Source organism: Coccinella septempunctata, chromosome 2 (assembly GCF_907165205.1).
Source record: "Coccinella septempunctata chromosome 2, icCocSept1.1, whole genome shotgun sequence".
Taxonomy (NCBI): domain Eukaryota; kingdom Metazoa; phylum Arthropoda; class Insecta; order Coleoptera; family Coccinellidae; genus Coccinella; species Coccinella septempunctata.
The window spans coordinates 49,997,042-50,013,944 of NC_058190.1; the positions used below are offsets into that span (position 1 = coordinate 49,997,042).

Below are 16,903 nucleotides of genomic sequence, written 5' to 3' on the forward strand. Positions count from 1 at the left end.
CAAGTCTAGTGGCTCCGAAGTGTTATTTGTCTTCGAAACTGCCCAATCATCGGAGAAAATTACTGGTCCCTCGAGATCGGGGATTCGACTAAGTATCACTTTGTTCATTTTCACTGGCATTCAATTGGATTGATGGAAATGAATGACAATGTACGCGTATTAAGGACTCGTGGTTGAAGTGTTTATACGGATATCAGTGACGTGCGTGTTTCAAGGTTCAATCGGATGGCATAAATGAATTTTGATCGTTCTGATGTAAGGTGTATCAGTCCAAGCGGGGAAATTATATTTCGTCACCATTCACGAGATAGCAGCTCTTAAGATACTGGGGAATAAAATTATACACCCTTTATCTCACAACATAGTTTTACGTCCAGTTGCAGGAAAGTCCATTAAGATTTGATGCCCTATCAAAATTTAAAACTGTCATTTTTGAAGGGAAAAATGGAGGATTAAGATTTTAATGAAGTATTAAATTTTAATGGACTTTCCTGCAACTGGACGTTAGTCTCATAAATAATAATATAATTAAATAAAAACAAAAAATGGCAACTTCTGCTTCAAAGCAAATCAAAGCTGAAAATTTTCAAAAGGCCTTATAATTCTACAGTAGGATGAAGCTTATTAAGCTCACACATACGCGATGATTATAATGATGTGATATATTCGACTTGGACGAAAATTTTAGCTAATTCATATCGAGAAAGACTCTGTTTTCGGCATACTTCGGAATAAATGTCTTTATTCCAAACAATTGGCTATAGCACCTTTGTATTGAGACATATCTCCTCTTCATATAGTGGAAATATTCATTGAGAAATTCGTAAATGAAGTGTCAAGAACATTCTTACTTCACTTCTTATACTAGAAATTATAAAAGAATGTAATAATCAGATTTGAAACCTGGTTTTCAAGAAGCTTCTAAACTGAAATGAGGGTATTATTGGTGTTTCCAAAATAAAAATATTCTTGAAGAACACATTGACGATTACCATGAATATAAATCAGGCCTAACGCATGCCAACAATGAACACTTTCAACAAGTAAAAGTTCATTGCTCATTCACTTACTTTTATGCACCGTTGGGATCCAGAACCAGTTCTAGATTTTTCAGGAGATCTACTCGAGATAAAATCTAGGCGGCTGAAGGTATTATATTTACGAGTATAATTCAGCAGGTATACAAAATGGTTTACACGTAAGTCTGTTTAATAACGTAACGAGAGCATTAATTAGACGGGGACTATAGAGTGATTTAATCCTTTGAAATGGGTATCTATACAGGGATGTTAATACCTCGAGATCCATAATGATCTATTAGAATTTCAGGAGATATTTGCGTCTTTATTCAGTGTCTACCTTATAAACCAGTGATCAGCACTTCTCCACTACGTAAGTTCTGGCATTTTGAAAAGTGTGTTTGATGTCTCAACTTGTAGCAAAATCCTATAATGAAGGTATGAATTGGAAATGAACAAAATATTGAGAAGAAGGTGAAATATTCTATAGATGTTTGTAGGGTTGAGTTTTTCCACAAAAAAGGAACTTTTGTGACCATTTCAAAAACGTTTATTCATGAGAAATCACATGTGTACTCTTTTATGTTGAATAGTTTTTTTGCTACTCGTTTGATAAGATTTTGAGTTTCAAGTTCTCTCGTTTGCGTTAAGTTAAGAACTGTGGATCAGTTATCGTTTGACGTTCTTTCAATCAATTCGGTGGAGAGAAAACATATTTAGTACTCCTATATCTTCAAATATGTTATCCGCTCTGATACTCATCCAAAATGGCACACGAGGAGAAAAACTAGTTCATGATACAAGCAAATAAAATATCTCCTATACTAAATGATCCCTTGCTGCCCAGTTTTTCTCCAATGGACAGAAGCATGTCGAAATTGTATCAATAAAGAGTAAGACTGGTTCCTGGAAACAGCCTTCGTAAGTCTACCAGACAACTGTCCGCATTGTTTTGTCAATCAAACCGCGACTGAAGAAATTGATCCGATTTACTTCTTTGCCCACAATCGGTCATCGTTATCTGGCGAATCTTCAGTCTTTGAATCTTTAGTAATTGTCAAGAAGAAGAAAAGTTCAGAGAAACATGTATACGAGGACACGCTCTGGAGGATGATAATTTTTTTGTTCGAAATGGAATTATAAAACGAATCGAAGATCGATAGATATCGTTCAATAACTTAATATAGGTAATTGAATCTTGCAATCATAGAAGTAGTTTTTTAGTGTTAATCACGAGAGACGCCCTATATGAAATAGCATCCTGAGAAGGCTATTCAAATGCTAAATCTAAAATCATATATCATCTTAGATAGCCGCAAAGGTATTCTGACCTTGTGTATACAAGCAGACAAAGCTTTAACTCTAAGATATGGAGATAATGAAGATCCTCACTCTAATTCCCTTTGGTATATCAATATTTCTGTGGATGAAATTCATTAATTAACCTCAAATCACACCCAAATCTAAAGAATTTTTTAACGAGCCAATAGTGAATCTTCATTCCCTATTGAGGAGAGGATTTCTCCATGGAATGAGTATGACTACAGGTTAACCTTTCATATTCCAATAGTTCATCATTAACCACCAACAAGAACGTGAAATAAAGGCCTATTATTCAGTTCTGTATGGTTCATGACAGTTGCAGACGAGCATGAATATCTTCGTTAGGACAACTGGGTTCTCAGAAAGGTAATGAGTGTGGATAATCCGAGCGTTCTCCCTCAGTGCCTGACAGTGACAGAATTGAGTAGCTACAACAAGAGAGACATTTTGGTAAGTTACTTACAACCGGTTTCACGATTTTGCCATGTAGACAGCACCCAGTGGCGTGACCCATAATGAGATTGGCTAAATAGGATGGTTTAATTTCTCGATTACAGGCTATTCGTATTGTTCCTAGAGACGTTTACAGCAACAGCCTCTCTATTCTACTAAATCCAGGGTTTTGCAACTTACACTCACCGGCAAAAAAATTGGCGACTAAAAATTAGACCTAAGTTCAAAGTTGTCTTCCTCACGAACCACTCAGTTGATTGAAATTTCTATTCATATTTGAAATTAATCATATACAGGGTGCAACAATAAGCCTCACTATAAATCAAGGACAATAGGGCATTCAGAATAAGCTGACTTTGACTGCTATTTTGCCTGAGAGGCACACGAGTGGTTTATTTCGAAATAGCATCATGAGAAGGCTATTCAAATGCTAAATCTGAAATCATATATCATCTTAGATATTCTAACCTTGTGTATACAAGCAGACAAAGCTCTAAGATATGGAGATAATGAAGATCCTCACCCTAATTCCCTTTGGTATATCAATATTTCTATGGATTAAATTCATTAATTAACCTCAAATCACACCCAAATCTAAAGAATTTTTTAACGAGCCAATAGTGAATCTTCATTCCCTATTGAAGAGAGGATTTCTTCATGGAATGAGTATGACTACAGGTTAACCTTTCATATTCCAATAGTTCATCATTAACCACCAACAAGAACGTGAAATAAAGGCCTATTATTCAGTTCTGTATGGTTCATGACAGTTGCAGACGAGCATGAATATCTTCGTTAGGACAACTGGGTTCTCAGAAAGGTAATGAGTGTGGATAATCCGAGCGCTCTCCCTCAATGCCTGACAGTGACAGAATTGAGTAGCTACAACAAGAGAGACATTTTGGTAAGTTACTTACAACCGGTTTCACGATTTTGCCATGTAGACAGCACCCAGTGGCGTGACCCATATGAGATTGGCCAAATAGGATGGTTTAATTTTTCGATAACAGGCTATTCAAATTTTTCCTTCCAGGATGTTTCTGCCCAGAACAACAAGATGATCTCCGTGTTCCTAAAGACATTCATAGCAACAGCCTCTCTATTCTACTAAAACTAAGGTTTTGCAACGTATTCTCACCAGCAAACAAAATTTGCTACTAAAAACTTGGCCTAATTTTAAAGTTGTCTTCCTCACGTACCACTCAGTTGATTAAAATTTCTATTCAGATTTGAAATAGCATATACAGGGGGTAAAAAAGAGACTATAAATCCAAGTCAATAGGGCATTTCGAATCAGCTGAATTTGTCTGCTATTTTGCATGAGAGACACACAAGTGTTTTTTGTGATTTCGAGTGGTTTCTATAAATGCTTATCAAGTTTATGGAAAAATATCTGTTTAGTGAACATTATTTACCCTCAGTGTACCTGCAGTATGATAGAAAACTGACTATTATTGGCATCATTGACCTCTATATAAGATTTGAAGGTTCGTCATCAATGAAAAGTTGAGTGAATAGCTGCATTGTGTTCATGAGACAAATCTGATCAACACTACAGTCCAGGAGACCCTTTTGAACTCTGTCTTGGAACTTGGAGCTACGCCCCTGTTCGACATGTACGATTCAGCAGATGACAACCTAATTACCAGGTCATTATAACGATGCAGAGCCGCAGAATCGAAGACACATAAGTTAGCGTTTCGTTAAGTCTTACATGACTTTTCACCTCGTCCAAACTCGAATGCGACATAAATAAATCGGTTGGTCCTTTCGCGAACTGCAACCTCAACATGTGGCTCATTAACGTGAGGAGATTACTCGAGTCTTGCACGTATAAACTGCGTTTTTAGCACCATTTAAACCACGACCGTGGAGCAATTCTTTAATTTTTCGCGCCCGATCGTGGGAACGAGCCTTAGATAAGGTAGGAGAACAATGGAGGACGAGAAGGTGTATGGGGATATTCAATTGTTCGCCAATTACCTGTTTTTTCGCAATTAAATGGGAATCTGGTCGATAGAGTGTTGGGATTTACGATCAAGTTTCCACACACTGACTCGACGAATATTTCTGGTTGAAGCTCTAAAATAGTTATTTTTATAACGCGTGCGGAAGAGTATCACTTTCCGTTGACAAAACGACTCGAAGGGACTTCAGGCTTAAGAAAAAGCCATTTTACGCATAAATTGGGAACATTATTTTTCCAATTTTAAGACTTTTTTTTTCTCAGTTTTCCTTCACTCATTTCAGATTCTTAAGTATCAATTTAAAGCGCCAGTTCGAGAAAAAATTGTTTTCAACCAACTAGCTTGCCCGATGTTCAGTTTTTCACTTTTTTCGACCATGCATAGATAGAAAGGGAAGGCTCAGTCCATGTCTCTATGTCTATAACCAAGGCAAAAACGTTATTCTATGATTCCGATCAATTTAAAGCAACCCATTCTGTGATCGCTGCCAACCATACTTCTGTCTATGGAGAGTAGAGAGAAGGAGAACGATCGCCGTACTAAAAATGTGTCCCCGAAAACGGGGAACGTAGGCTAGGTGTCGCTGCGATCGCTACGTTTATCGATAAGGGGTGGAGATTTTAGCGTCAATTTTAAATGAACAGCCTTCATTTTATTTTATGTTATGTGTCATCATGGTTTTTCTGATGATTTTTCAAATTTCTTTCTTCAAATCTGTATTAAATATGAGTTGTCTGAATTATATGCAATAAAATACAAGTCATATTATAAAGGGGATTATGTTATGAGCTTTATTCATTCATAATAAATGACGAAATCAATGAAATTCAAAAGAAATCACTGATCAAAAAAATTGTACCTACGTTTGTTTATCATTGTTCATTGAAAACAGGTATGTTAGTTGGTTTACTGTAATCTTCAAAATTATATAAATTCGCAGTGAGGAGTAGTACACATCAAGACAACAAAAGGTAGCAATCTCAGATTTAAAACTTAGGTATTAGAGTAGATTCTGCTTCTAATACTCAGCTGAGAACCGTTTTAAATGATATATTATGTTATGTCAACAAAATTCTTCAAGAATATCTACTTCTGAACCATGTAGTTTTATTGTTTAGATATTCTTATTCAGAAGAGTCCACTTGTCAGAAGGGATGACAATTTCGATTTCGTTCGTAATGAATCCATCATCTTTTCGATATATTCATCGCAAAAGTGCTCTTGACACATAAATTGATTCCGAGTCGATTCTTGAGGTAAGGTTTTTTCCAATTTTTTCTCAAAAATGCACTCGGAAATTTTATTTTCCTTTTCTTTCCGATCCCAAAACACTCTTACACTAGCACACTCTTCAACATTTCACCATGGTTGTTCTCTTATCAAAAATTGAAAACAATAATATTCTAATTATCTGTCACCAGGAAGACAATTCACTCAGCCAACTACAATTAGTTTAAATCAAAATTTCGCCATCCTGTGATGACCAGCGCGCCTGTTGGCAAAAGCATGAACTACCCTATTGGTACATATTTTAGGGGACAAAAAATCTATGGTCTCAAAGCAGCGATCGTTCTCCTTCTGTCTACTCTCCATTCTTCCGTCAAAACTGACGTTAATCTATAAACAAAGAACTGAAATTGCTTGTCAAAGTTCACCTAATTTTATCTGATCATCGATAGAAAATATCTGTTATCTGTGATATCACTGGATTTTCCGTAGACGTCAAAATTACCCAATTTTTTACGTTTTTTCAGGTACTTTCCGTTCAAACTCCGTGAAAAAGAATATGTCTATTCTAAACGGAATCCACGAATAATTTATACGCGATCCATATCGAAAAATGAGCTTTATTTTGCGGACGTAACACGTTTTCCTGAGAAATTCTCTTCCACACAGTCTACCCTGCCAAATTCGGAAAATGGCCGTGTCTTCGACTGGCCCGATAATCCCTCAGCAATCCGAACCTAACTACTCGAAAGAGCGATAAAATTAAGGCCTCCAACTAGTACGACAAATCCGTCCCTAATTGAGAAGTCCTGAACGAAATGGCGGATTCGCCGGTTCCTTTCCGTCGGGCCCGGACTATCCGGTGTAAAAGAACAATTTGTCCGTTTATCGGGAACCGGATCTACGGATGTCTCTCCGTTCCAGTGGCCCGGAGGATTTCGGGACGGGATTAAATCTTCGGTTGTTATCTTCTGCCGTTTCGGGAGTCCCACAATCTGGCTCCAGGGCGTATATCTGGACGACTGGAGGATGTCGTCGGATAGATGAGTGCGATTTTGGAGAGGTCCGAGGGATATGGGAAGTTCTATCAGATCTCGTAGGAGAAAATACAGGATGGACCGGTGGACATAGAAAAAACATGTTGATATGCGATGAGAATTACGAACTATTACAGCCTTTTTTTTAGTCACTCTTCGTTGACTGAACAGGATAAAAAAGGATGAAATTTGAAGCCTCTATTATAACACGTCTGAGTGTAGATCTAGAGTAGTTGATTGGGGGGTTGTGAAAATCTTTTAGTACACTTGACAACATCACCTTCTCTATCAAATCAAGGCCTCTATCTTCTTTTTATTAGATAGTTATACTAAATATTTTTCATCTTCAAACACCACAAAATTTCACTTACATATTTGCATAAATATTAACATTGACATTTGAATCAGCAGTCATTTCGTTCTTTGTTTAATCATATTTCACTTTTTCTTGATACGTAGTTCGTAGTTTTATCGGTTTCAGAACACATGGTGCCTGTTGAAGTTTTCGATGAATCTCTAAAATCAATGTCTCCCATTGTATAAGGAACGATTGAAACCAGGAGAACCTTGGATATGTCTTGCTATATCAAGCTTATTTGGTATACAATCCTTGATATAGCTTTCTGCTACAGCTAAGCCCCAACATCTGGAAAATTTCAAGCTCTGGTCTTGATTTCAAGACAAGAATTAATTTCAGAACTTTAAGACCAGACAAGATATCTTGTCAAGAAAACAAGAAATCTCGAAATATCTTGTCAAACCATGAAAACGCTAATATATTTCAACATGCAATACCTATTTCTATTTATTCCACATATTTTTGCTAGAAAAATGTAAATTGCAAATAATTAATGATAATCTTGTTGAAACTCCAATTGGAATCTAGATTTGCAATTTTTACTTTCAGACAGACACTTTTTATGTTTATGAAAACTTGGTATAATTTTGTCTTATTCATTATTTTCGTCGTTGGTACTTGTGTCCACCTGAATTTCGAAGTAATAACAGAATTTCCTTCTGTCAATATTGCTAATAGTACCTATACCACTACCTTGTATTGGTGAATGCTTTTTCGCTGACGCTTTCTCAGCAACGGTTTCAGATTCATTCATTTTCACTCTCATTAGTCGAATTGCTTTAACCTCACTGATCAATTTATATTTTTACTAAAACTTACGTTCCTCTCTATTGCTTGTTAATGAATATTATGAGTCAGAATCAGAGCCAAATGGCTCAGCACACATTCTGTACTGTTCTGTACTGAAGAGTCAATGTCACTTATGGTAAAATAAGACTACCACTTTGTGATAATCAAGAGTTGGTATAGAAAGAACTTGGAATTCAGTTCAAAGCCAATTGGAAGAGTGATGACGTAGAAGGTGGCAAAGTCAAGTTGAATTGACAGAACTGGGTCCGTTAGCAGTGGCTATCGATAGATAATAGAAATGGGTAAAGTTAAAAAGAAGATAATTTGAAATAACTTCAACAATTGGGTCAAAATCACTAGTGACCATGTGTCACTAGTTAATCAAGAAATTTCAAGATCCTTAAAGTCACCACTTTGAGCTTCAGTGTGTATCAGAAGCATATGTGTCTGCGAGATTCCAAAAAGAAGACCTTTCCACAAAGTGTTGAATCCAACGGCTTGTGAGGTGTATTTCTGATTAGCGTATCGTATAAATAAATATGGGCCGATAAAAAAAGTTTTCTTTTATCCTCCAATTTCATACTTTTCGAATATGGCAACTTCTAACAGATTTTGCTTTTGAGTTAGGGTCGATGTGATTTTTATGTTTTCTTCATCATTTTTTCGTTCTGAGCCACTTTTCAGATAAGCTATGAATTTTACAATATTCACCAATGTCTACGTTTTTATACGCGTTTAGCGGCCTTCAGCTTCGAAGATTCCGACGACAGGTGTAAAATTGCATACAAATTTAAGAAATATGATAGCAGAAATTCCTCATTTACTGTCATAACCATTATTCTTCCTCTGAGCTCTCTAACATAAACTTTTAATATTTGTCGGGAATCATCATTCCAGAGAATCCATTCAAAAAGCCGAGCCTCAAACCTACCATCATTCTCTTCATTATCGGAACCCTCAACACCAAACAAACATTCTGCACAACTTGTTGTATGGTAATTTAATATTGGTATTTATTGTTAATGCTTCTAATGCAATGAACATTCCATGAGTTAGATGAGAATATACCTAAATTTCCTCAACGATCTCCCACTAAAAGCAGGAATGAAGCTTAATCCGCCTCCACAACTACCAAGAAATTTCTATGGCAAGGCGGCAATTGGTTGAACTAACCATAATAGTCAACGGTGCCGATCTGCCATCAAAGCGAATATCAGAAATTCCGGATTTCCAAACGCAAAACTAAAAGGGAATGCCGAGACCGAAGCACAATTGCATTCTGCGTGTATGTTTTTACGGCAACCGGCTATATTTCACCGTCAAATCTCTTATAAAGCTTGTAAACGCCCGAACTGCACATTTTCAATGGCAATTTATTGCCGATGATAAACATTAGCCAAGCAAAGTGGACGATGAACTTGCATCTTAAAACCATTTAAATTGCACCATATATTAGGCATAACGCGAATGTAATTGAATATTTGTGTAATTTTATATTTTAAATGTTTCCACGCACAGAGGATCGCCATACATGCTCAGTCAGCCAGGCGATTGTTTGTCCGATTAAACTTAATTCTGTTGAATAATTCAAGCGGAGTTCCTACTATGCACTTCTCATTTCATGCCGAGTTTAAGAATAGTAATCGGGTTATCGATCAGCTCGACCAGGTTACCTTCAAACTTGACATACTGGACTCAACAGAAGAGTTCCCCATGAACCGAAAACATTGACAGATTTGACTCAAACAAATATTTTAACAGTCAAAAGAAACACTTTTTTCTTATACCTTTTTTTCAGAATCGGCTCGGTTTAAAAGATACAGGCCGTTGAAAAACCATAAAAAAAAAATTTTTAATAGCCCTTTGAAACCCGTCAATCTGCTCTCCCTCACCCTGTATTTTCAGTTCTGCTTTTAGTCTTTTCTTTATGTGAAAAATGTATCCTGTACCTAGCGGCTAATGACAAAATATTCGACGCTCATTAACCAAAATAAAATTGTTTCATTTGAATCCGGAGATCAAATTAAAATATCGATTATTTGATGAAACTCCCTGATTATTTCGATGAAACAAATAATTCAAAGACGACGGGGCAGACAGATTGGAATAAATATTGAGGGTCTCGTCCGTAGATTAATTCAAAATATTCATATACCATTACAAAATATATAGAGTGTTTTGATTTTGAAATATTAAAGATACATAATCGCCACATCAGATAAGATACCAGGTTGATTAAACTTATAAATAATGGTCACGAAAGAGGTTTTTAATTATTTCAGAAAAGTTGATCTCGTTTCAGGGTTTTTTCAATGGAAGTATTCGCCGTTCTTGCTGTTTTGGTGCTCTACGTGAGGTGAGTTGACTTAAGAACTAGTGAGTTTGAGAATTGATATAGAAGTGATATTTGTATACAAACTGTTTGTTATGTTTAGTAGCTATAATTTTGACTTTCCATTATTTTTCCTCCCTTCCACAGTTAAAATTCCTCTTTTATAATACGATGGCACTAACCTAGATCATACTTTGTCCTCAGCTGTAACAGTGGCACATTTTGATTTCCAATCAACAATGTTTTTTTTGCAATATTGCTTTATAACAGGACTTTTCATTGATTTCATAATCTGACGAAAGATATTGTTAATGAATAGTAGAAGAAGAAAATTATAAAGTATACATATCCCTTTAAATATTTGACAACATTCTGGTAGAAAAAATCAGGTATTCAATACACGACTTGAAACCTCAAATTGTCTACATATATATCTTCTTTTCGCGTGAACACTTCTTTGGCTATTGCAGAAGCATCTTCAGATAGGTGAAAAATACACTATAGTACCACCTCCCACCATGAAACACGTGGTTGAAAGACTTTCCCTAGTGAAAATAATATATATAAGGATTCGCTAACTTAGGTATTGAAGAATGGAAATTTATGCAGGGTGTGAAAAAATAGTAGTGGGTTCTTCATATAATTTTTTTAACCCTATAGACCTGAAGAGAAATTTTTAATTTTTCCTTAAGATCCATAAAACTGAAAGCAATGGAATTTTGCATACTAGGTAGATGAAGAAATTTAAGATAGTTTCAGCCTAAGCGACTTACGCTGTACTTGTTGATGAATAATTTTTCCTCAAAAACCGTTTTATCAGCTGCTCTAGAAATTTTTTTTAACATTTTTTTTCGCACACTAGAATTTTTTCGTGACTATCCATTTACACTCTGTTCATTCATGAGTTGGTGACATTTCAAATTCCATTCAAATCACCATCGCTATGTTTTCTTCAAAACATGACCTTATCATTTTCATTCAACGATATCAGGAGGTAAATGATTTTCCCAACAAAAATAATCCATTCTAAGTATGCATTCAGCGCAAATGATTTTATCTGAATCAATTTGGGATATCATCCACTTGTGCATAGTTTTTAAATTGGCATTTGCGGGGAACTTCATATGAAAGTTCAATTGATAACTGAGTATGAACATCGGACAGTAAATGATAAGATGATGACTAATTTTTTCCTCTTATAGTTTATGTAGATGTGTATAAGAGCAAAGTTATGAATGGAATCTGGAATCACTAGCGTTTTTCCCAACAGATAGACAAAAACTACTTGAAGAACACGAGGATCGATAAATTTCAAGCTTCAAGTACTCAATACGTATAATTCCTGCAAGCAATAAGTAAAGGAAAAACAGTTTTCTAAGAACACTTTATCAAATAAAAAATAGGATAGTATGATAGAAGCGTATAAGCACCCTCAACGAGTTTGAAGTGCTTAAGGCACTTATACACGTGTACCTACTTATTGAAAATTGACCATCAAAAATTCCCAAAAAGATGAGGTCACTTAAAAATTCGCCAGGGCTAAACGGTTGCACCGAGATCGATTAAATTTCGAGATTTGTCACAATATGAAATGCTCTTTCAGAATATGTATCATTTTTATTTCTACGATGATTTTTCTGGAAGATGTTTCAGTCGAAATTTGACCTTCGAAAAATCCCAAAAAGATGGGTTCAGTTAAAAAATTGTCAAGACTGAACAGTTGCTCTGAGCTCGATAAAATTTCGGGGTTTATAATAAGAAGAGTTTTTCTTTTAAAATATGTATCGTACTCAGATCTACGATGATTTTTCTGGGAGATTCGCGAGTCTAAATTGACCTTCGAAAATTTTTGACTTTTTCCTTCGTCATTTCAGCTCAACTCACGCCTTGAGTAACAGGCCATTTCCAGCAGACTTCAAATTCGGAGTTTCCACTTCAGCCTATCAGATAGAGGGAGCGTGGAATGAATCCGGGAAGGGTGTCAGCATTTGGGACTATATAACCCACAATCGCAGCTCCTTCATCCTGGACAGGAGCAACGGGGACGTGGCCTGCGACTCTTACCACAAACTAGATGACGACATAGCAATGCTCAAACACCTCGGTGTCGACTTCTACCGCTTTTCCATATCCTGGACTAGAATCCTCCCTACCGGGAGGGTGAACGAAGGCGTCAACTTGGACGGGGTGAATTATTACAGGAGTTTGCTGATGAAACTCAAGAAGGAGAACATAGACGCCATGGTGACCATCTTCCATTTCGATCTACCCGTAGGTCTGCAGTCGGAGAACATGTTCGTGAACGGAAGCCTCAACAGTTTGTTCGTGGACTACGCGAGGTTGGCCTTTCTGCTCTTCGGCAATGAAGTGAAGTACTGGGTTACCTTCAATGAGCCCAGGGGTGTGTGCAACGATTTTCTGGAGCAGTTCTCCAAACAGCCTGGTCGAGATTCCTACACGTGCGCCCATAACATAATCAAGTGCCATGCTGCGGTGTATCGTATGTACGATGAGGAGTTCAGGGATGAGTATGGAGGTGAGCTATTCAATTTTAGGGAAAGGTAGCCATGTTTGAGTTTTGCACAGCCATTCTTTTCAGATTTCAGAAGGTTGAAAGGAAATTTTCATTATTCTCGCAATTTTGGGTATCCTATTGCTTACTGATTATATTCCACTGAACAGTTAAGCCTGTATCTATAATGCTCCCACCATACTGCAAAGATAGAACATATACTCCTGAAATACCTTCCAAAGTCATTATTTTTCATGTAGCCTTTTCATCCCTATATACAGGGTGAGTCTTCAACTCGCACAAATATTTTAACAGTAGATTCATGAAGTCAAAAGAAACACATTTTTTCAATACCATTTTTTCCGATTCTGCCCTGAAAAAAAGATAAAGCCATTTTAAGTTTTCATAATGAGCTATGACACCCCTGGAGAAACAGAATTACCTTCAGAATAACTAGCTAAATCTGTGACACTACCCATCTTTGGATGGATCTTTTAAACAGAGTTGTATTCAGCCAAAGTATCCAATTTTTCAATTTTCACAGATAGATACTTTTCAATTTTTGAAAATCGAATTACTCGAAAACGACGCATTATACGAGAAAATATGAGGAATACTTTTATTTCTTAAACGTTCAAATATTCATGAGATAACGTCCAACTTAGTTTCAAGAATAAAAGAATGATCACGCCTAAACAGGGAGGCAATGAATACAATAATAAGGATAAATTCAGATGCATACTACCCGCCGATATGAATATCAGCAAGTGTTTAGATCTGAATCGGACACCGTTTCATATTGGGTGGCGCTCTGGGTAAATATATAGTACCCAGTAGCACTTGCCAATTTTGAATAAAGTTCCATCAATTCCAAACGTTCTCCATCGTAGAAAAATGCTATGTTGCTCTGATGAGGTCAAATGAGACCAAAACCATGGTCAGCATCTGCTTTTCTTCGATAGAGCGTACACCATTTGGGGTCTTGACGATGGCAAATTGGCTAGTTCAATTCAAATCGTAACACTTGTTGATATTCATATCGGCGGGTGGTATGTATCTGAATTTATCCTTTTTATTAGTTTCAAGAGTTGGGTTCTTTGAATTTTTGGTATTTTTATGGTACGTGATGATCATTTTGAGAAAACTGGAAGACATGCGTGATATCTTGTGTTCTAAAAAGATTCATCAAATAAATGAGAAACTACATTCGGAAATTCATTTCATTCGATAAAATCGTTTGTGAGATAGAACTTTAGTTCTATCTAGTTATTTTTAAATAACATTTTTTTATGGTTTTCCAACAGCCTGTATTTCTTAAACCGAGCCGATTCGAAAAAAATGGTGAAGGAAAAAAGTGTTTCTTTTGATCTTAAGAAACTACTGTTGAAATATTTGTACGAGTCAAAGACTCACTCTGTATAATACCTTGTTGGTCCCCCAGAGAATCAGTCAATGTTCTAAACTGCCAAGTATATACCGATAATGATAAGCGATAGAAAATATGTCATATTGAGGCTTGTTGAACAAACCTAATATCGAGTTTTTACTTTCTATGCCTATTTCTTAAAAATTGCATATAGTTCTCATATTCTCCAGGATAGAGGCCTTTTTTTCTGCCGAAAATTGAATCACATTTCAAAACAAAATCATAACACAACCCGAAAAACTACAGATCTCAGTACAATTCCAAAAATCATTCCACCCCCGAGCTTCGATTTTCCCTATTCAATTATTTTTCCCGCAAACAATACAGATACGACACGCTTGGAATAAGGAAATACGTATCGGGATCTATCAAAAAGGCAATATTCCAACGGAGGGGAAATTTGAGAGCCTTCCATCTTTTATGCAAATAAGTTTTCGACGCGTAAAAAGTGACAGCGTGTATATCCCGAAATTGATCATTCTCATTTTTCAGGAAGCGTGGGTATAGTCCTGAATACAAATTGGGACGAACCTGCAACTGACAAAAAGGCAGATGTCGATGCGGCAGAAAGAAAATTAATATTCGAGGTAAGAGATAAATTGAAAAGTTAGTTTTAAGACACAAGGGTCGTGCAATAAACAATTAACGAATCGTTGCATTTTAATACTCAGTTTTTCGATAATTCATCAAGTTTCACACCAATTTTTTTCTCTGCAGTTCAGCTGGTTCGCACATCCCATTATATATGGGGATTATCCAGAACTTATGAAGCAAAGGATAAAGCAGTTCACACTTCCATTTTTCTCGAACCGTCTTCCAAAGTTCACTGAGGATGAGAAATTGTATATCAAGGGTACAGCGGATTTTCTGGGCATTAATCACTATACGAGCAGTTACGTCAGCGACCAGCCAAATTTTGACTTGTTCAGGACATTCGAGAAGGATTTGGGAGTGCTTATGACCTACGATCCTGAATGGAAGAACACCTCGTTGGATTGGCTCAAAGTGAGTTAAAAAAAAGTATAAATATAGCAGATGCAGGGAAAAACAAATACTGGGTATATTAGGCGTAATTATAGGTATAACTAAAACCCTTTTACAGGTGACACCTTTCGGAATGAGGAAGATTTTGAACTGGACCTATACTACCTACAAAATTCCATTGATTGTTACAGAGAACGGATACGTTGAAGATGGTATTTTGCTTGATGATGAAAGAATCAGCTATCTGGAGGTGAGAAATATAAGTGGCTGAACAGTAAAACCTTGAATTATAGTGATACTTTCGACTTTTTTCAAAACAGTACATTCCTTTCGTTCGAAATTGACTCACACTATATATCTTAAATCGTGAAATTCATTTGAACATCTGAATTCACAGAATTTTGGCCATTCTCTCAAGAATTCTTACACGAGAATAATGATAATCTAGCAAGTTCAAAAATGAATAAGTTAAAAAGATATGATCACTTGGTATCAATCTCTCCTGTTAACATATCATTCAATAAAGACTTATTTTCTCATAAATTTGAACTAGGCAATTCTGAATTAAATCAGATGTTAGATGTAATCTAATATGACCTTCCACATCATCACTCACAAGTCAAAAGCATCTATAAGCAACGTCAGCTCAGTTTTTGTCTCATATTGAATGTTATTACAATTTTTAGAGCTATTGGAGCGGTTTACTAGATGCAATCTACATCGATAAAGTCGATGTTTTCGGGTATTCTACATGGAGTTTGATGGATAACTGGGAATGGACCAGTGGTTATACGTATGTTTTGAAACATATACTTTAGTGTCTTCTTATTTCAAGTTCTTTTTTTGCAGGCAGAAGTTTGGATTATACTACGTAAATTTCTCTAGTCCCACCAGAGAACGTATACCGAAGAAGTCTGTAGCCTATTATAAAAAAGTTGTGGAATCTCACTGTCTGGTCGATCACTGTGAATAAATGAATTTTGATTAAGGAATACGAGATAGCAAACGTTATCGATTGTTTAAAACAATTCGACTGAGTAGAATATTCGTTTTCATGGTGTGAATTTAAAAATACATTAGAGGATATGAATCTCAATCTTAAATAAGATTTAAGGTATCCTGCAAATGAAAATAATAAAAAATATGTTTCATTAAATCGTTTATTTTCTTCAGCGAACATCACCTCCTCTTTCAAATTATCCTTTTTGGGTTTCTCTTCACTTATTTATAACATTCCATCCTCGTTGATTCGATGGACCCCAGTAATTTCCCTAAAATTTTGAAAAACAATTTTAGTATTATTGCGTACTTCCCACGTGTCTAGGACATTTCGCAACTTACTTACTCTTAGAGAAAAGAGGAATAAAAGCAAAGAATAATTAATCATCTTTGATTAGAAGCGTTTTAAACTCGATTACATTTCGATTACGACAAAGATGTCTTTGTTATCGAAATAGTTTGGCTACACATCCCTGG

The 16,903-nt window shown here is 36.0% G+C and overlaps 1 protein-coding gene across 1 annotated transcript; it reads left to right on the forward strand.

The window, feature by feature from the left end:
- Positions 1 to 10,380: 10,380 nt before the first annotated feature.
- On the forward strand, positions 10,381 to 16,583 carry LOC123308213 (myrosinase 1-like). The gene is made up of 7 exons (XM_044890788.1): positions 10,381 to 10,529; positions 12,380 to 13,041; positions 14,936 to 15,030; positions 15,161 to 15,448; positions 15,546 to 15,677; positions 16,114 to 16,220; positions 16,277 to 16,583. Exons 1-7 carry the CDS (start codon positions 10,486 to 10,488, stop codon positions 16,398 to 16,400), a joined length of 1,452 nt encoding a protein of 483 aa, XP_044746723.1. The 5' UTR covers positions 10,381 to 10,485; the 3' UTR covers positions 16,401 to 16,583.
- The last annotated feature ends 320 nt before the right edge of the window (positions 16,584 to 16,903 follow it).